Source organism: Lepus europaeus, chromosome 10, assembly GCF_033115175.1.
Source record: "Lepus europaeus isolate LE1 chromosome 10, mLepTim1.pri, whole genome shotgun sequence".
Classification (NCBI taxonomy): domain Eukaryota; kingdom Metazoa; phylum Chordata; class Mammalia; order Lagomorpha; family Leporidae; genus Lepus; species Lepus europaeus.
Genome location: NC_084836.1, coordinates 35414903 through 35437472, shown reverse-complemented (window position 1 = coordinate 35437472; position 22570 = coordinate 35414903). Strand labels below are relative to the sequence as shown.

The 22570-nt window shown below is 35.0% G+C and overlaps 1 protein-coding gene across 1 annotated transcript; it reads left to right on the top strand.

The window, feature by feature from the left end:
• Window positions 1-430: 430 nt before the first annotated feature.
• On the top strand, window positions 431-22446 carry ALX1 (ALX homeobox 1). The gene is made up of 4 exons (XM_062202041.1): window positions 431-656; window positions 3350-3654; window positions 6571-6699; window positions 22126-22446. Exons 1-4 carry the CDS (start codon window positions 431-433, stop codon window positions 22444-22446), a joined length of 981 nt encoding a protein of 326 aa, XP_062058025.1.
• Window positions 22447-22570: the final 124 nt, after the last annotated feature.

The following is a 22570-nucleotide window of genomic DNA, read 5'->3' as shown; positions in this document are numbered from 1 at the left end:
GGCTACAAGGATTCTGGGTGTCGGGGCCTCGTCCCTGCTGGCATTTGTCTGAAATGGAGCTGTCTGTCTTCTCTAACCTAGGCCCGGTACGCGCCCGGCCCGGGGTGAGTGGGGAGGGCCGGGGTTGGGGGCGGGTGGGGGCGGAGGGGGACCCGGGGTGGAGTTAGTCGCCTGCCTATTTTCATATTCATTAGAACTGGGAGGTTGCCCGGGGAGCCCAGCTGAGTTTCAAGATATAAAAGCAACTTCGGGTGCCCCCTCTGCAGCCGGGACGCATTAGAGGGCTCGGAGCGGGGCAGCTCCCGGCGCCGCAGCGCTCGCGTCCCTACCCTCCTCCCGGGCCCTCCCTCCTCCCGCCCACTCGCTCCCTCCCCCAGCGCCCGGCCGAGGCTCCGCGCCCCGGGAGCTCCGCCGCAGCCTCCGCAGGATTATGGAGTTTCTGAGCGAGAAGTTCGCCCTGAAGAGCCCGCCGAGTAAGAACAGCGACTTCTACATGGGCGCAGGAGGCGCGTTGGAGCACGTTATGGAGACGCTGGACAATGAGCCCTTTTACAGCAAAGCGTCGGCAGGCAAATGCGTGCAGGCCTTCGGGCCGCTGCCCAGAGCCGAGCATCACGTGCGTCTCGAGAGGACCTCGCCCTGTCAGGACAGCGGCGGTGAGTGGCCCCCCGCGCCCCGCACGTCCCGAGTGCGGGCCCGCTCGTGACAGGCAGGGAGGGAGGAAGAAGGGACAGCGGGAGCCAGGGAGCAGCTGGGCGGGCGCAGAGAGCGGAGCGTGTCGCCCCCCCCCCCCCAGGCACGCGGGGTGACCGCGCTCCCGGTCTCGCCCCGCGTGACGGCTGCTGTCGCTGTCGGGTCTGGTCGCCTGCGGGGTCCCGCGTTCCCGGCTTCCAGGACCCGGGTGTGGAGCGATAGGGCGCTAAGTGGAGCGTGTTTCTGCCTCCGAGCCTCCGTGCGGCCAGGGCTGGGGGGCGCTGAAATCCATCAGGGCGCCTTTAGTGGTCGTCAGTGTCCTCCCCACAGAGAAAAAAATCGTGAGCTCCTTTTTAGGTGAAAAACACTTTTTTTAAAAAATTTTCCTAGGCGAGGCGTTCTGTTTCCTCGTGAAGTTGCAGGTTGCAGGCTTGCTAGACTATGAATTAGCCCGTGTGAATTTGTGATTTCTGCCTTTTCTGCCTGTGTGTGTGTGTGCTCGCAGTCTAACACACGTTAAGTTTTTGTGCAACACCAAACCGCTTTAAGTAGCTTCGCGCACAGTCACCGACAGACTCACTCGCCCCCGGATTCCGCATTGTCTCTTTCTGACTCCGTGTTAAAAGTCACCTCCGAAGCCTTGCGGAGCGCTTGTGGGTGGAATCTTCAACTCTGAGTACCCAAGTATCTCGAAGTCAAAATGTTATCAAAACAAACCATCTATCTTTCCTATCTTGAAACCCAATGCAAACCTATTATTTCAGATCGCGACAGCTGAAGCACATTTACAATGCCGAAAGGACTTTTTCCTTATCATTGTATATATTTCGCAGTTAAGCTGTAAGGAGCGGGTTGCTTTAAAATAACAAACGAATTAAGTGTGAAATATTTACAACAAGTCTCCCGCCCCTTATTTTAATGGAAGTTCAAAATCTGGCAAGACGCTAGCTTAGCAGGAATTCTTTTTTTAAAAAAAATTTTTTTACACAAGATTTTTTTTTTCAAAAAAGCTCTTCTTTGATTTCTGTTCTTCAGCTTTCAGGTTATTTTTGATTTGTAAGAGTAAACCCAAATTACAGACGAAAATGATAAAGTTGACCACTTGATTTTTTTTTTTTCACTTATTAAGAGAGACTCCAATCGGTTTTTAAAATACAGTGAAATTTGACTCTCTGCCTGTATCTGTATTGTCGGTATTCTCGGTTGTGGGCATCAAGTTCTTTGACTGGACAGGGTTTTTCTTTCGTGGTTCTGCCGCGTCCTGGGTCACAATGTGTCACAATGCTCTCCATTGTTAGGGATCCAGGATGAGAAGAGAAATAGGCGATTCTGCCAATGAACCAACTTTGAAACAGGTATCACACTGGTGGTGAAGGGCCGCAGGGCAGCGTGGGCAGCCGCGCGCACGTCCGGGCCGAGAAGCCCCTCGCCGCTCGCTGCTCCCCTCCCCCAGCCCTAATTGCCGCAGTTCCCCCTTTAACTGAGACAAAACCGTATTGTTCATCCGTCTGGGCCCCTCCGCGCACTGAGTTCTACTTGCCATCTTCCTCAGAGGGAAGGTTCAGTCATCTAGACATCGGAACAGACTCCCCGTGTGTCCCGATTAAAACGGTGACGAAATTGCGTTGTCGTGGGTTTGTGCAAAACAGACACCTAGGGAAAAGGTGTGAGTACCCGTTCTGGCCGAGTTGCCTTAACTTTTTTACATAAAGTGTCCTGTTTCATTATGTACGTGTGCGTGTGTGTGTGTGTGTGTGTGTGTGATGCTGGGCGACACTTGTGTTTTATATCATACCACAAGCATGCAATCAAATCTGAAGGAAATTACTGAAATTTAAACACTGCTCAACAGATGCTTGCCTTGGTCGTGTTTCCCTAGGTGTTTTAATTCCTGTCCTTTGGTAGAGGGGGAAAATAAAGATTTCTGCCCTAAAATGTGGTTCATGTGTTAAACAGAAATAGGAAATATTTGACAGAGTTGCAAGATGAGGTTTTAATAACGAAGTCTATGGAAATCTTATTCTTTTATGTATAGAAACTACTTCCAGAGATTGATATGAAATCACGTTTTTTCAATTTTATTGATTGCTTTTTGAAAACAATTTAAATGCAGACATGAATATATAGTTGAAAGATTCAAAATGTAATAGAAATAACGCCACATTTAAATATTCAATCGATTTTCTGTGGAGGGGGAAGATAACTTTTGGATATTGTTATACGAATGTTATTTGAAATTGAAATATATTTTCTGAGCCACGTAAGTAGCTTAATTTTGTCTTCTGTGGATCAATGTATAACTTGCTTTATTCTGGTTCATTTTGTAAAAATAATGGTCACTTGGGTTTTTCTTTTTAAGCCTAGAGTATCCGTTAATCTGACATTAATTTGGTTGTAAATTAAGTCCATAAACATTGCAGCAGCACGGTAAAATGCAACTATGGATTTTGGCAAATTATGTGAGTTCCACGTACACATTTAAAAACTGATTTTAAAAACTGCCCCGCTATGAATTAATAATTGTGCATATTGTGATGATCAAATTAAAACTGGCACCAGACTGCTTTCCTGATGCACTAAATTGCCTCCACTGAATTCTTTCATCCAAATGTGTTTCCCAATCCTGAGAGCTGTTGTTTTGTCCCCCTGGGTGCAGTGAACTACGGAATCACCAAGGTGGAAGGACAGCCGCTTCACACGGAACTGAACAGAGCTATGGACAACTGCAGCAGTCTCCGAATGTCTCCTGGGAAAGGGATGCCGGAGAAGGGAGAGCTGGATGAACTCGGGGACAAATGTGACAGCAACGTGTCCAGCAGTAAGAAGCGGAGACATCGAACCACCTTCACCAGCCTGCAGCTGGAGGAGCTGGAGAAAGTCTTTCAGAAGACCCATTACCCGGATGTTTACGTCAGGGAGCAGCTGGCTCTGAGGACGGAGCTCACGGAGGCCAGGGTCCAGGTAGGAGCCAAGTGGAGGCCTTTGGGGTGGGCGGGGAAGGGAAATACCATTAGCATAATTGAATGATCACATCTTGCCCCAGAGGAACAAACTGATTCCAGAGCTGAAGACATGGAACAATGTAATATACGTGCATGTAGATCCAGCAAAATTCCTTTTTACTTGCTCAGGATTTGACAACTTGCAGAAAACATACAACAAAAGAATGCTTGAGTTATTACATAGGCATAGATGTTAACAATAATTAAAAATAACAATATGGCAATAATTCTCAAAATTAATGAGAAACAATCCCAGCTATTCATTTAGTGATCGATAGATTTTATTTTGTTTTTCTGTTTTATCAGCCATTGGGATACAAATCAGATATTTGTAAGTTATTTGTGTAAAAGCCTATAAATCTATGCTCAGGGTTGGTGTTACAATAAAAGAAAAGAGAAACTATACTTAGAATCTCCCAATTGTTATGTATACCAGAAAATATCTTTATTAGCAAAATTGTAGCTCTTTTACAATTTTATCACCCCCGTAATTGTCAATGGATGTAATTTTATTTTAATTTTTAATATCTAGAAAAATTATGTTGTTGCAGAGTCTATAGGAATACTGTCCTTAAGGTAATTTTTATATATATTCAAATTATATTTATAAAATAAATTAGATCATCAAATATATTAAAATTACCAAACTGGATTACTCAATATACTTAATTTTTTAGTAATTTGAAAAAGAAAATTATACCAACTGAAAGTTCTACCTCTAGGAGAATTTTATTTTGTCTATGTGTGATATTCTAAAACTATATTTTATTAGTTCCCAGGTAATAAGTAATAATTTAAAATACAGCAGAAATCCAGGAAAATGAAATTTTTCTTTGTATGTCTTTTCACCACTATACCTAGGAAAATATTTTCATAAACCACCAGGAAGAAGTCAGTATACAATAGTGAAAGATTTTGTTCCAAGTGGAGTAACAGTATTCCTTCTTAAGATTAAGCCATTGTAAGGCCCTTACATCATTAAAGACAACATCTGCTGAGGCAGGGATAACAAGCAGCAGATTTTTCTTGAGTGTGTAGAGGCAAATACTTGTTTTATCTTAGTTCAGGAAGTAAATATATAGAAAGTTGATGCTAATGAAGAATATTAAATTGTCAGATATTAACACCAGTCCTGCATGTGTATTTTTTTTGGTCTTGTGTCTGTATATTTAAATTCGTTATACTTAACCATAGAAAACTATGTTTATATACTGAGTGATCAGCTGTTCACAACGCATGTTTTCCCTTTAAGTCTTGATTATTTTTTGTCTATGAACAAGTACAGAGAACCAGCCTTAACCAAATTGACTCAGGTTGTTCTCTTTCCTGCTTTTTTCCTGTGTTGATAATTGGCACCCATTTTAAGAAGACTGTCAAGGTCACTTTCTCAACGTGGAGTCGGGGGGAGGGACCTCTTTACTAAATTCCCTTAGTATGTTCCTGGTGCTGGATATGGGACAGCAAGAAAACACGGTTTTGTTTGTGGTGGTCCTGTCTCAAGCCCTGGGCGTAATGAATAATGCACACTGACCAGCTGTGTACCGAGAAACCCTACTAAACAGGTAGCTCTCTTTGTCTTGTTTTAATTGCTGCCAAGTCTTCAAAGTGCCAGCTTAAATTTACAACCTGCACTTAAATATTAAACTGAGTACTAATAGTAGCCAGAATTGTGAAGATAAAGATTTAGAAGATAACAAGCGTTTGGAAAAAGAATGAAAATTTCCAGTAAATTTGAATGAAAAGCATTTAACAACTTGCATTTTGATAGTGTATTTCCAGCAACTTTCCTAAATATTTTGTATTTTTATCAGAATTCTATAAAGAAGACTGGAGATTTCCCAGAGCTGTTTAGATAATGTCTACTCAAAAATAAAGAATATATATTAGATATAATTTTCTATACCTCCTTTTGATACATTAAAGTACTAAAATGAAGATCTTGGAGATACGGAAGAGTAGATTAATGAGTATGTAGCCCTATGAGGGAGATAGTTCTTATGATAAATATTTCTTTTAATATGGAACTAGAAAAATTGTGCATGGCAGCTTAGCAACACAGAAGAGCCCACAGTAACTCACAGGCTATCTCGACACTTAGTTCTGTCTGCCTATTTCTTTTAATATTTATATTATCTGTGTTTTAATTTGGAGAAATTATTGTGAAAATATCTTTGTATTTTCCATTAGAGAGGATAAATAAGTGGCATGATTTAGGTTTTAAAGCCATAGTTCAACTTCAAATGATTCCATTTTACCATTAGTCCTTAGTGTGCTCAAGATAACATATAATCTTATTTTTGCCTGTTTCTAATTGACCATATTTCCACTGCTGCCATATGATAGAGTTGTAAGCTTTATGTTTAGATGTTTATAAGATTATCTAAGTATACATGCAACCCAGGGCAGTCTTCTCCTTGTAACATGTTTCAAAAATAATTTTTAATAGACCCAGGTTATGTTGGCCACATTTATAGCATAAATGTCAAACTAAAACTACAAATGTCTCCCAGACTTTCAGCATTCTCTTAGAGGAGTATTTTCCACGACAGTGCAGAGAACTAAGGAGTCTTATGTATTGAAATTTTTTTTTTTATTTTCTATAGATGAGAGAAACAGAGGCTCAAATATATCAAATAAATTTGCTGAAACACCACTGGATCTCTCTCATAAATGATGTAGCCTCACAGACATATGGTTTTCTATATGAGGGTATCAAAGAAAGCACAATGTATGGAGACTTTTCTGACATCAATAGATTCCTTTATAAGTAATTTTGTTGACCTAGTTTACATTCTAGTTTGAAATCTTGTAATGTCCAGTTTGCTTTATTTATCCAATATTCCTTAAGTAAAATTGTACTTTTTTTAAAAATTAGGTTTGGTTTCAAAATCGAAGGGCGAAGTGGAGAAAAAGGGAACGTTATGGCCAAATACAACAAGCTAAAAGCCATTTTGCTGCCACCTATGACATATCAGTTTTGCCAAGGACTGACAGCTACCCACAGGTATGGTAAACTACACAGAATGCTGATCAAGAAAAAATAGACGTGGTTTGTGTATTCTTTAGAAAGTTAGCATAGGCATTATTATGTCTAACATAACGTTCCAGAGTGTAAATTTAGCCTCCGGGAGACATTTTTCTGGTTTGTTGAATTTTTATTTTACCAAGTTACTTATTTTGTTATTTTCTTTCAGAGTCATTCACTAAAAAAAAAAATCTCAATTTTTTTGTTTTCATTTTGGGTTGTGTTATACATTGCAATAGATAAAACAGTATCATTTAGTGTCTTTTTATCCTACATTTTAATTATTCATGCACCATTCCTTTATTGACATTTAAAAATAAATAAAGTGTTTCCTGGCATGCAATTTCTATGGCTACTGTTTTAAGAACTCTACTAAAACCGGTGTCAAACGTGGCCTGTTAAACTCTCAGTTCTGCTTACTAACATCTCTCTTTTCCTATATTGTCTTTTCAGATTTGTAGTTGCTCATTGTCTCAAAGACAGATTAGTTCTTTATGGCTTATGGGTTTTAAAATTAATCATACATACAAAACACTTCCCTGCATAATGGGAGCTCTGCTTACCTCATTACGAACGTGTTAAAAATTCTTTTCTTCTCATTTTCCCCTTTAGTTATTTTTCATTTTCATTCTTTGTAATGTATTCCATCTACAGCACATTTGGGGTTAATTTTTTCTAATACTGAATAATGATATTTAGAGTGGTATTTGATATTGATAAGAAATCTGTGTAGTTTAAGTAACAAGCCTGGCTTTTTTTCATTCTCTTCTTTAATGGCATGCATTGTATAGGACCACTGTGCAAACACCTGTGACACATATATGCTGGGGAAATACCTGGATAGTTCAGTAACTCAGTCGTCTCTCTCCTAATCTTAAGGATATCCATTTTCTTCAGCTATGAGCTCTTACCTCAGGGGTGTGAATTTGCTCTTCTAATGTTAACTTCTTTGTGTTCTTTTTAGCATCCTTTAAAAACTGATTTTGGGAGCTTTACTTCTGCAGAGAAATTCACCACCTTTATAAAGTTAATATTGTGTGTTAAAAAGAGCCTTAGAAATCTCCTTGCTCTACTTCCTCACCTCAAAAGTTATGAAGAAGACAAGCCTGGCTGAGTTAGGAATGAGTCCATGACAATCCAAGTGGCTCCTTAAAGGGCTGTGGGCTAAGCTGCAGTGCAGACTTTCCCAAGCAGTTTGCTAGATTGGCAGTATGGGAACCTTTGGACTAAATGCCTCATACCTGTCATCAGAAGTATCTTCTTTCTCTTTCAAAGTTGAACTTAAAGCAATTACATTGCATTTTCTTTGATTTAAAAGCATGAATATACTTCTGGTTACTTATTATCGTAAGGCTAGTTCAATTTTATTCACCAAATATTTCTGAATACCTTAGTTGAGCCCGAACAAAATACTGTATGGGTGCTTCTCTTCTAGCCTACAAGCCCTGAGCCAACAGGGGCTGAAGAGTCTTCCTACTTGTTAACACTACTATACCCCTTATTCTGTGTCCAGACAGTGTTCTAAGGAAGTTACATTTAATAATTTATTTAATTCTAGCAACTGCCTTCTGTTGCAGGTGTTACTAATTTTTTTCTATTTCCCAGATGAGGAAACAGGCATGAAGAAGTGAGACATTTGCTCATTTTCCTTAGCAGTGAAGCTTGAATATTATCAGAGGCAATTTGTTTGCCAAGTGTAAGGTCTTATGTCACTGGGAGAGACAATAGACTTTCTCTTCCTAGGAATATTTAAATAATCAAATCATTAATAAATTAATATCGCAGGAGTCCAAGACTGGAGCTACATTACTGAAGTTTGTAAATAGTTCAGGGAAGCAGGAAAGATACTGACTACCAGTGAAATAACATTTAAAATAATTGGCATAGCATATAATTTAGATAATTTCAACCGATGACAGTGATAACTTTAGAAATAGTAAGATAGCATTTTAAATACAACACTGGTTTAGGACAGATCTTTTTAAAAATATTACTCTTTGAATCTTCATTCCCATCCTTTTACCCCTGATTCTATTTTCCACTTCTTTGTTCTTAGCTGTTGGATGCTTTATCTCTGGCTCCTCTTTTTTCTGCAATGTAGCATAAAGCATTCAGTTGGGCTGTTGCCAATTAAAATCTATACTTGTATAAGGGCTTGTGTGACTTAGTGTACACTGATTTTTCCTCTCTTCCTCTCTTTTTTCTAACATCATTTTGCTGTTACATTATCAACCCTCAAAACTTGAAGTATCATCAGTTGAAGAAAGAAATAACTTAGTAACTAAAGCACAAAAAGAAATGGTACATCAAATTATATATTTGATAGTTTTTTTATTCCAACAAAGGATTAATTAAAAAGTTTCTCCTCAAAATTCTGGGTAGTTTGCCCTAATTCTCCTGGTGGCTTCTCCAAAACTTGTGTACATTGATTATACTATTACATAATCTAAATATGGGAATACAGGTAACATATATTGCAATTATTTTGTCAGTGAAGTACATGGATAATAAAAAATTAATGCTTTTAATATTTTCCTTATTGGTTAGTCATTTAATGTTTGATGGCCCAAAGTTCTGAAGTCCTGTGTATTCTCCCCATTACAGATACTGAAGTGAGGAGGGGAATGCCTGTGTTAACTTGAAAATATGGACTAGATCTTTTTAGTTTGTTTGGAAAAAAAATTGTGCCAAGATCGTGTCTCTCAAGCTTCAACCTAAAGGGACATGTATTATCATGTGACTTCAAAATAGAAACTCAGAGTGGGAGAAATAGGCACTGAAATAGAATCCAGCAACTCAAGGCAGCAAGACATTGCATTTGGTCACTGTTACTAATTACAGAAGAAAGTTATTAATTACAGAGAAGTTGGAAACTAGAAAATGTTTGAGGCAGGACAGAAATAAAGAATTAACAATTTGGCAGGAAAGCAAAAATATATATAGAAACACATGAAAAACAGAGGTGGTTCAGAAATATGCTCTTCCTGTCTGCTCAGTGTGGATAATCATTGCACCTAGCATGAAGGTATCTATATATACCATGTAATGTTTATTTATGAATAGTAATTAGTGCTTTCTAAGTTGTCTTAAATACTTTGTTTCAACTGGTCTTCATTACACTATAGCAACCACAACCATAACAGTAAAAATAATAACTAACAATTGGAAGTTTATTTAAAGCCAGGCATTGTACTTCCTCCTTATAAACCATTACTGCATTTAATTTAAGCTCAGGTTTTCTGAGGTCAGAATTCCTGGGCTATTTTAGGCAACATTGTCTCCTAAATTCATCACTGGATGAAACAGTTCAATTCTGACCATGAAACATTATATCATTTTGGGAAGCAAATATGCATCCATTTAAAAAATTATGCAGCAATGATCTAAAATATTTTAAAAGTATATATGCTCCTCAGATTCTTTGAAGATGTTAAGCTTGTTCATCTTTGATAATAAAAAATGAGAAAATGAGAGGCATGATGGCCATAGTAACATACTTGATTTACTGAAAATAGTAAATAAACTGAAAATAGTAAAATAACAATAAAGTTCTTGGGGGCAGGCATTTTCCACAGCAGTTAAGATGCCCACATACCATATCAGAATGTCTTGTCTACTCTTCCAATCCAACTTCCTGTTCATGTTCACCTGGGAAGCAGCAGGTGATCACCATGGTCCTCACGACCCTTCTGTCCATGTGGGACACCGGGATTGAGTTCAGGGTTCCTGGCTTCAATCTGACCCAGGCCAGGCTGTTGTGGGCATTCGGTGAGTGAAAAAGCAGATGGAAGATCTCTCTCTCTGTCTCTATATCCTGTCCTTTCTAAATAAATAAATAAATCTTAAAGTTCTTTATTTTGGCCCATAATATCAGTTGCCATTTGGAAACATGATGACTTAGCTAAAGTATTTAGTATTTTTCAAGACATGCAAAGTTAAAAAAATACTTTAATTGCTTATATTGTGAATCTGTCCCCTCTGTCTTGAGTCCCCTTCTTGTTATCTAAGTCATATTTTTTTCTTAAACTCTGAATCCTCTTTGAGTTCAATCACCTTCTTACTGACTCTGCATTGGGCTGGAAGATGTGCCTCCCCATTTACAATGTAAAATATTTAAAAATATGCTCCACTTCTTAGTCACCTTTTTATCACCACAGTCCTATGCAGATTACATAAGTACTGAATATATGTGAGTAAAGGTACTTATTTGAGCATTTCTTCAATAATATGTTATAAAACAAAAGTATCAATTTTCATTAAAATAGCTAATTTCTGAATCTCTGTTATTAACTAACTCCATTGTCTTAAGCAATTAATTTTCCTCAATTTCTTCTCTAATAGACTAAAAAAATTTAGAGAGTCCTTTCAGCTCAACTTATTTTCCCCCAAATTTGCTTGTATTTTATCAATAAATATACTGTTTCAGGGTATGGGATATATGAGTGATACAGACAACACTGCCTGCTTTCAAGACAGATTATAAACTATATATTCGTACTAAATTCTGCAGGGTTTTTTTAAAAAAATTTATTTTATTTGCAAGGTAGAGTGAAAGTGGGAGAGATGAGAGAGATGTGAGAGAGAGAGAGAGAGAGAGAGAGAGAGAAATCTTCCATCCCCTGTTCACTTTCCAAGTACCCTCAACAGTTGGGATTGAAATTCAGGTGCCAGGAACTGCATCTGAGTCTCCCACGTGGGTGACAGGAATACAAGCACTTGGGCCATTATGTGCTGCCTCTCAGGCACATTAACAGGACCTGGATAAGAAGCTCTAGGAGTAACGAACTCCCATTAGAAATGTGGGCATCCCTTGTGCTAGCTTAAGCCTCTGTGCACAGTGCCCACCTGTCTGCAAATACTTCTTGGTGAAAACTACATCAAGCAATCTAAAGAATCTTAAATAATTTTGGTCTTGAATTTAAAATCAAGAATCTAGCAGCATTAGATATCAACTTGTTACTATTTTAGTGGAACCAAAGCACTGTTAAAATAATTATTTTGCAGAATAAAATATTTTGTTTAGGTGCAATTATTTTCTGGAGGATTATAGCCAACCTTAATTCTTCCAAAAAATGTTATTTTTATGTCCTTAGATTTGGTTTGGATTACATGAACTTTAACTTTATTATTTGCTAGCTTGGTAACTTTGGATATGTCCCAGGACTTTCTTCATGTTAAGACCCTTTATTTTTAAACTGGAGGTATTGTTGGTACTGATGTTGGTACTATTGGTGATACAGATGATGATGTTTCTTTCTGTCATTGAGAGAATTAAATTGATTTATGAATAAAAAAGCTTTATGTTTACAGTCTATAAGCTGAATCCTGGGATGTGAACAGAGATAGGAGTTAGAGTATTGTCTCTGGGCTTTCAATTCTGTCATGGTTCCAAATCTGGCTCTGCCACTTACCAGCTTTTAGAACTTAGGTGAGCAAATTAACCTGAGAATATTGCTCCTCATTTATAAAATGGAGATAAAAGTTTTTCTATTTGTGAATGTTGTGCAAAATACTTAGGGCATCGCTTTGTACATAATGAGTTTTTAATAAATGGTAGGAATTTTATTATATCCATTATTCATATTAATTTGGTCCTAAAGTGCTTACCTCTCTAAGTAGCTCTTAAATTGTAGCATTAAAACTAATCTAAACTGTTTTTAAATTTATTATTTAGGAATCTAAGGAAAGATCAAATTTATTTAAAAATACTATACTCTTTGAATTACAAAAACCAAACATGGTAGCTTTAGAAGATAGAGTATATTTTTGATTCAGTAGTCTGTGAATTCTCATGAAGAATGAATTTCCACCAAAGGTTTCAGAAAAATTTTGAAGTTTTCCCCCTCCTAAGTTTTGAGTGAGATTTTACTTACTGAATATGTATAGTAGAATCATCACTAAGTCTAACCTTAGGAAAAATTGAAAGGGGCCCACACGGTGTCCTGTTTTGTATTCTATTATTGATGTCATTATAAATATATGCTACTTGCAGTTTAAACGTAGCAAGAAGTGGAATTCAACTTATAGTACTTTGTAGTCATTGTGATCATTTAAACACAGACCAAAACTGAATAACAATTCTAATTTAACAAATTCCATTTCAAATATTGCAATTATGAGTTTTTCAACAATGAAACTCTAACGACCCCATAAGAACAATGGCTGTAAAGACATTGATCATCCTGTCTTCTACCAGCAGTGTCTTTGCTAATCTTAGTTTTCATTGAGCTAAATAAGGAATATGGAACTCATTGCCTAGTCTCTATGGCCTAACAACTAGTCATCTAAAGCAGTTTTTAACTTTGGAGAAAGTAGCACAATTTTATCACCATTATTTCAGTATTTTCTCAAATATCAAAGTAAATAAGTAAAACACAATCTTCTAAATAAAAAGTTTTAATAATAAAACTATGCTTGATATATTGTTTAATGAATGTTTTGTCACTTATGAAATAACTGATGAGATAATCTTATAATGATACAGTGAAACAATTATTTTATGTTGGATGGTTGGAGGATGAAAATGTTACCATCATTAGGTCACCAAATCGTGTTGATATCGTACAATTTGCCCCTGATTATAAATTAAAATATTTAAAGTTGTAGGAGAAATTAAGATAATCTACATTAATCAAATTAATATAATTTTTACAATGAGTAAAGCTGCTGACTTAATTAAATGTCTAATATAGAGAGAGTTCATATATGGATAAACAGTATTTTATATGTAAGTATGAACAATTAAAATTAACTATGTGTAGTATGAGACATCTGTATCCACTTGATGAAGGTTAGGGTAGATACATACAATGAGTAGATTTTATTATTCATTTTTATTTTGTTAAAATATTTATTTTTTTATTTAATTAAAAATTTATTTTGTTAAAATACATAATAAATAATAAAATGAATAAGTAATAACATAAATAATATCTCCACAAAGAAGTGAAGGGCATTCATGTTTTAAAGTACATGAATTGTTAGATTTACTTTTTGTAAAAAGCAATTTCTGATTTAATTTGATTAAATGACCATACACAGTAACTTAGTTTCTTTTGCTTTTTTTCTTAAAAAAAAAAAAAGCACTGACTTTAATTGAATTCATGATAGGAATTTTATATTTTAAGAGGAAGCAAAACAAAAAGTGAATGAATTTCCAAAAATATAAGAAAAATGTAAAAATAAATCATTACAGTGTCAATGTTAGCTTATACATCTAAAAAGTATTTCCTATGAGAACTGAGGTGAACGAGCTGAGAAATTAAGCCATCAAAGCCGCGAAAATCTATGAGCACAGAACCGTGGGTTAAAATCTGCAATCCACATGTTTATTGTTGGTGTGAACCTTATGATAGATTTGAATGCAAAATTTTATGCATTCCATAGTAATTAAGCCTCAAGTTCCCATGAATTTTCTTTATTAATCTAAAATATGTGTATTAAGTCGATAAAATTTTGCACTAATTTACAGTTGATTTTAGAATCACAAAAATACAATTTTAACTTTGAAAGTAATACAAATAGAAGATGAGTAAAATTGATTGCTTTACTAAGGGTTTTAAGTATAAGTCCAAAGCTCATATATTACCCCAGATGGAAATCTGTAAAATTAAAAATCTGCTGTGCAAATTAAGGCATTTGCATATTTGATTTATATTGTAGGTAATATATGCACAAGGAAAACAATTTACAAATTCATACTTTTATCTTTGCTTCTTATAGTTGTCAATTTGTTTTAATAGAATAATTGTGTCATTAAAATGCTAATGAGTCAGCAGTAGGTATTATATGTGTATTTAAACACTTGCAAAATAGTTTAACAAATATTTGGAATATACTTCATATGATTGTTGCTTGATGATAATAAAATAGCAAAAGCTAGATGCTATAACTGTATTCTCTTCTTAAATAAGTTGATTTGAAAAGTTTGATTTTAAAGCATATTTGATGAAATTTATAATTTATCTTTTTAATGTGCACAATTACCTTACACTTTCAGAATAACTCAAACATTAACATAAAAGAAAAGAATGATTTCAATAATCTCATATTTTTTTATTTAGAGTATCTTTCAAATGTTATTTGAATACTAAAGTTCATGTAATATCATTCCAGAAATCACCAAGCACTAATAAAATCCAAAATTTAACAAAAATCTCCAAGCATAAAAATCTCCAAGCACTATTTCTTATAAAACTTAATGTTTTTAAAATCTGCAGTTACAGGAGAGATGCAGTGTTATTTTTTAGGTTAAGAAGTTCTGTTTTAGAGTAATAATCTCATATGACTGTTACATCTAATAATGAACTGTTTTTAATGTAAAAGGCACTATTCTTTATTCCAGATCCTTGTATACATTTTTAAGATGGAATTTTGTTAAAAAAAATCAAAGTGGTACTCAGTATGAAATATATGGTCTTTTCTGATGAATAAATTATTTTCTAATCATTCAGTTTTATAATACTGTATTCACAAATATACTTTTGAAATTTCTGAAGTACAAAATGATTCCAAAAATTCTCAAAATTTTATATATTATCTTAAGATTATTTTGATGAAAATTAGACATAATAAGTAGGTCCTTATGACAGTACCCTCACTTTTTATTTTTTTACTTTAGTATTTAATTAGTTTTTGGCACAGTTAATGTGATTTGTATATACAAACTCTAGTGATATTCCATTCTTTTCTCTGTCCCTCCCTCTACGTCCTCTCCATCCTCCTTTCTTCACTTTTATCTCAAGTAGTTTTTAGTGTGTGTTGGTCACTGGTAGTACATTCACTAATTAGAAGTATACTTAGACTCTTTCTCCATGTTAGCAAATTATTGGTGTAGTAACTGGAAAAGTTAATGGATCTCTGAAGTTAACCAGCAGCTAAAAATTACCTGCAGGTTACCAAGCATGTGATTCTGACAAATATTCTGCCACCCTAAATATTTAAAGGAAGGAACATACTAGTAAAGTATGTAATAGTCTCTTAAAAGAGTAAACAGCTTTTGTAGAAAGCGATGTTTTCATTTTTAAGAGATCGTATAAATTTTGTAGAAATGGATGTTTTCATGTTTAAGAGGTCATATAAAAACGGGTAAATTAAATTATGTAGTGATAATGTGCTAATACATATGTATAGTAAGTATGGAATAAAACAGAGTAGTCAATAAATGTAAGCTTTCTGTCAACAAGGAAAAACCAAAATCGACTTTTACGTGTCCATGTAGAGGAGGACTGCTGCAGTAACTTCATTACAAGCACTGCTTTGTGACTCCCCCGTGTGCCTTTTAAAGCGACCTCGCAGAGCAATGTGTGAGCATGTGATATGAAGGCAGTGTGTGGAGAAGTAGGTTAAATAAATTTGTTTTAGTAAAAACTGTTATGTAATGGAGTTAGTTGCTTTGGAGGTGCTTTAAAGTTGAGAGAAGAAATTGAGAGAAGACTATCACTTACGGATTTTTTTGTATTATTCAGTGTTTCTGTTAAGTTTAATGGGGAGTGTATTCTAAATAACAGTGACATCTTCTAAATGAAATGCTATCATAAAACTGGATGTTTTTGTTTTTACATGAAGCTACATTACAACTACGACAAAGACTAACAAACTCATGTTTCTTTTACAACCTTTTAAAAAAAGCTAAAAATTACTGCAGTAAAATAAATATGAATATATATACTACATTTAGTATACTAAAATCCTTGGAGTTTTGATCACAAAGAATTTATTTAGATCATTTCTAATCTAGATGATCTATATTTAATCCATGATGTTTCATATCACTTTAATTCATTACAAATATATATCCATAATGATATAGAATTTTTATTATACTTATAAAAAATTTCATATATATTTACCACTTTACTTCTTTCTGCTTTTAATCTCTTAGGAGAAAAATTAATGTTAAACGAATTAGATTTCAGTTTGGAAAGGACCAGGAAAAAAGTAACTCTCTTCCAAAATTCCAAAGTCGTGGGATAATTAAGTGTTAACTTTCTATTTGATTGGGAAAACATTAAGGGGTGAATTTTCAAAGTGGAGTGTAGTAAGTCAGATGAACTTCCATTCAGGCTATTAGGAGGCATTTGGCTAAGTTCCCTGGACAATGCTTTGAACACACTCCTAGAAATCAAAAAAAAAAAAAAATTCAAAGTACATTAAAACATCGAATGCTTTTAGGTTCGCCAATCCTTTTAAATGAAACGCAGAAAAAAATGTAAAGGCAGACCATCTTTATTTTTTTCTTAATTTTTAAGAAAGTTACAGAAAGAAGGATGTTTGCATGTTGTTTCTGTCTGCAGTATCTTGAATATTGTGAATATTTAGATGTCTAAAATCACCTTTAAAATTGTTTAGTACTGGGTATTGCTATTGTGTCTATGAAACATAAAAAAAGATAGTTTTATTTCCAGAAAATTAATTATTTCATTCCAAAATACAACAACAATTGTGATATTTCTTTTAATGTGTGAAAGAGTGGGATTTTGATGGGCTTCCCTGTTGACACATAGGCAAATGTTCAGTTTTAGATAATGCGACTTGTAGATTTTAGCACATAATTTAACTATTATCACCTGTACATAAATAGAATTGGTGAATGGATGATCAGTAGAATGAGCACACATGACAATAGATTTAGTCACTGTAAGTTCAACCTTCCTATAGTAACAGAAATATGTCATCTAGAACAAAGATGGTGCCTGCCCAATTCTCCCTGCAGTGTCCAGATGGTACCTAGTCTATTATCTGTTGTTGTAGCTGCTATATATTGATAAGGTATGGCAGTCTCAATCACACACAAAGGAACATAACCAGAAAGACACAGTCTGGAAACCCCATTATATGAGGCATGGTTTAAAGTACTAGAGATCTTACCTGGAGAAAAGAGATACCTGATGACATTTTGAGATTTGCACACGTAAGAGGGTTGATACCCTATGTCAATTTCAGGAACATAAAAAGAAGCCACAGTTAGAGGAAGTTTAGGAATTCACTTTTACAGATCTCTCCAAAAGAAAGGAATTTTTTTAAACAGTTGTGCTTCTTATCAGAGAAAATGAACAAAATTAAAGGTATCCAAAGAATTTTTGCTTTTGGAAAGAAGCTTCATAATTCCAGTTGATTTTCAAAGTTTTCAAAGTTATTGTTACCATTGTTTTAATACAAATCCCCTGAGCCACAATCCATGCTTAATGAAGCAATCTCTAAGGAGATGTGTCTGTTGTGGAGAAAAGTTTTTTTGTTTGTTTTTAAGATTTATTTTTCACTCACTTATTTGAAAAGCATATATATGAGAGGGAGATATATATATATATATGTATATATATATATGAGATATAGAGATATAGATAGATAATGTATATATGTGTGTATATAATTATAAAAGAGAGAGAGAGGGAGAGAAGGAGAGAGAATCTTCCATTTGTTGGTTCACTTCCCAAATTATAGCAATGACCAGGGCTGTACCAGGCCAAAGGCAAGAGCCAGGAGCTTCTTCTGGATCTCCCATGTGGATGCAGGGGCATAAGCACTTAGGCCATTTTCTGCTGCTTTCCAAGGCACATTACCAGGGAGCTGGATCAGAAGCTGAGTAGCCATGGTCTCTAAATGGGATGATGGCATTGCAGCTGGCAGCTTAACTTGATGCACCACAATGCTATCCCCAAGAGGAAAGGTTTTAATAGAGAAAATAAAAGCTGCTGTAAAGATAGGTGACAAGAACAAAGAATGTAATTTTCACAATTCCTGTTAAGATTACAGAGTATGGTGATACTAGAGTTCATATTATGAAGCATAATTACATATATAAGCATAAGTTGTCTATAGCATTTTTATTACACTAGCAAGATGAATGAATCCAAATTTAAGCATTCTTAGAGATTTTTTAATCTTATTAATCATATTGTTAGGCCTCAATATGAGGAAACAGTTATGGTCAATCATCATGGGTTTTATTTTGTACACTAGAATCTATGATACCCCCACAAAGCTGGGATTATGAATAAATAAACAAGCAATTTCAACTCATAAAACTAGTTATATATTACAGCATTTCTTAAGGTTTTCTGAGTTCAAATTTGACTCCAGTCATTGAATTTACACAACCTTGGGCGAGGTTCATAACTTTCTGTTCTGTAGTTTTACCTTCCACAAAGCAGGGATAGTAAAAACAAACTTCTTTTGGAATTTTGAAACCACTAGAAGTGTTCACAAGCTATTCCTGACTCATGGGGATTAATTGACAACTGTAAGTTGTCAAGTGTATGATCTTGATCATTGTCATTATTAAATGCTTAGATGTCCAGAAGGAATGCTCCAGAGGAAGTAAAATCCCAGTTCACTGAGGATATTATTGTTTATGACTTGCATGGAAACTTTCGATATAGAAACCAACTGGGTTCCTGAAAGTCAAATGAAGATGTATCAGAAATTTAAAGTTGAAAGACAGCCTGGGATTGGAGTAGAAACAAGGAAAAATAGAAATAATGGGAAGGATGTAGCAGTAAAAATGTGTGAAAGAACCTAGCCATGGGAATAAATGGCAGAGTCTTCAAAATATTTTAGGTTTCTTCTCAAACTCAAGGAAAATATTCCTATAGTAATTCGCTTTCTCATCGCTTCTGTTCAGAAAACGTGTCCATATGTTGGAGTTTCTTTTAGTGAGGCATTTAACATTTAATCGTGCCTACGTAAGTTTTGATGAAAGTAAAATGATGTACCTAAGTCATAGACTCTACAGATTCTTTTTTTCAATTTTTAGATAGAGTAATGTTAATATCTTTGGGGAGAAAATATTTTCTTAATATACATTCATAGGTTGGTTTCCTTACTTTCACTTTTTTATCTAATTAGTATATTTATGTGTATTTGGAATACAAGCGAATTGTTTTAATAACAAATGCTTAGCAACACCATGTATAAATTAAGAAATCTTTTAACAGATAAAAATACATAATGATTTTCCATCACTATCTTGCCTTTCATTCCTTTTCAGAAATCAGCAAGCAACTTTACTTTCATTTCTGAAAGCTCTTTTGTCAGACATGTGACTGTGGTTTTTGCAGTGTAGCACAATGTTTGATTGAATGTCTGAGGAAAATCACCCAGATTAAGTTAGAAGGACTAGTTTGACAGAGTAATGACATTTACAGCCCTCTTGTTGGTTTGAAATATATAACTCAGCAGTCACTGGTACAAAACATTATTTTTTGGCTAAGTGGAATACATATAGCAGAGTGAGCCAAAAGTAAAACAATGTAGCCTATGATGATTTGAGGAGCAATAAAATATGCAAATTATTACATATCCAAATATGTCTAGATACATGTGTTTCTACATTCAGATATCTAGATCTCCCTCCACACACACGTGCACGTACACACACACACACAAGACTTCAAAAGATTCATGGAAAAATGTGTACTGTGTAAAAACTACATAAATTTCAAAATTTATAAACTTTTCATCTTTCCACAAACCTAAAATACTCCCATATGTTGTATACAATATATATATACATATATATAAAAGATTGAAAACACTTATAAATATATAAGGCACCATTTTGAAAATAACACAGAAATAAGTGCACCTAAGAGTTGAAATCAGTTGTTTGGGTTTTCTCTTATGTTTTAAAAATAGTTAAGCAGTCTTTTCCAGAGCAACAGAGTAACTTCTCTTTCAGTAAGATCTAGGAGATTTATTAACATATTTTCTGTTATTAATTAAAAATAATTATCATAGAAAGTACAATTCAAGCTTTAGTATTATAAAAGTATGCCTGAGGTTGTATATAGAAGCTGACAATCTTTATGTAAAAATTAGTATGAATATATAATATTGAAGTCATTGATAATTCCATTCATGAGTTTAAAAAGATAAGAAATCCGAATATGATGAACATGGATATTGCTGTTATGGTCTGATTCAAATGTATAGTGGTAATATTGTTGCAAAAAGCATACATTTCCATATCATCTTCAGAGCTGTCTCCTCCTGCATTGCTATACTGTGCAACATTGGCCTTTTCCATTTTTTTCTCAGCTCCAACTGCTTGTCACATTTTTCTCTGTGCTTCCCAGGAATGCATGTGATTATTTTTGTGTGTATTTAAATAGCTTGTCCATTATGATTGAAATTCTTCCTATTTAAAATTCATAATAAATAAATTATAGTGTTTCTTTTACATATTAGTAACTTCAGAAAAATCTGCGTGTTGTTAATATTACAGCGAATTGTTTTCTTTAGATATTTAATAATAGGAAGTTAAGTTTCTTGGGCACAAATGATAAAAAGTTTTCAATGTTATATAAGATGTTATATTGTATTTTAGTTATTCTCGAGAGATAATCTCCCCAATATTTGCATGTTTTTTCAGCTGTTCTTCCATTATTTGGTACCTGTATATATTTTATAATTCTAAATTTGTTAAACTGGTCACATATCTCTTTCAAGTTCACTATATCACATGTAAATCATAGAAAAATGTTTAAAATATGTATGTATTTCTTAGATTCTCAGAGCTGTTTATTGAAAGCCGTAGAACAATAAAAAGTAATGAGAAGACAAACATTTTCCGCAGTGAGTTTGGTCAAAAACATCTTTATAGAGAAAACAACCTAATGCCAGCCATGGTTTCCAACAAAAACTGCCATACCAAGTCCAGCTTCAGAACTTTTAAAAAAATGCAATTGTGTCATTTTGTTGTAGAAGCATGAAAGCTATCTTTAAACTTAAAACCATATTTTCAACTACTTTGCTAAGCACATGAATCTAAGTCATGAATCATGACTAAATCTTCCAGATTCATTTAAAAACCATGAGTATAAAAGAATGATCAGGAGATTGACATGTTTTGAGACTATTTCATGTGGTCAAGTATGTGGGTTTTTGGTGATCTATTACAGAATAACAAAATGTACGAATTTCTCAAATAATTTTTAAGATTTATTTTATTTATTTGAAAGACAGAGTTAGAGAGAGAGAGAGTCAGAGAGAGAGAGAGAGAGAGCGATCTTCCACCCTTTGGTTCACTCCCCAGATGGCTGCAACCACCAGAGCTAAGCTGATCTGAAGCCAGGAACCAGGAGCTTCTCTCAAGGGTCTCCTATATGGGTTTTCCCAGGTCATAAGCAGAGAGCTGGATCGAAAGTGGAGCAGCTGGGACTTGAATTGGCACCCCTATGGGATGCCGGTGGTGCAAGCCAGGGCTTTAACTCGCTGCACCATAGCGCTGGCCCCCAATTTTTTTTTTTTAAGATATTTTTTCAACTACTGTTAATATAATTCTAGGCCATCCAACAGGGGCATATAGTGAATAGTTAACCAAATTTAGTAAATGCAATTTAACAAAAGTAGGTGAACAAAAATGAGAAGGTGTAAATGTAATATTTGTTGTTTTATATATTTCAGATTCAGAACAATTTGTGGGCAGGAAATGCAAGTGGTGGTTCTGTGGTGACATCATGCATGTTGCCACGTGACACTTCCTCCTGTATGACACCTTATTCTCACTCGCCTCGGACAGATTCCAGTTACACAGGCTTTTCAAACCACCAGAATCAGTTCAGCCACGTGCCCCTCAACAACTTTTTCACTGACTCTCTTCTTACCGGGGCTACCAATGGACATGCATTTGAGACAAAGCCAGAGTTTGAAAGAAGGTCTTCCAGTATCGCAGTTCTTCGAATGAAAGCCAAGGAGCACACTGCCAATATTTCATGGGCCATGTAACATACAGTACTCTTTTATTTTTCTTTTAATAGTAAAGTAAAACATTCTTATTTCTCATATTTAAAGGATACCACAATAAGCTGCTGTGTGTGGAATTGCTAAAGGTCAAGATATACAGTGAGGC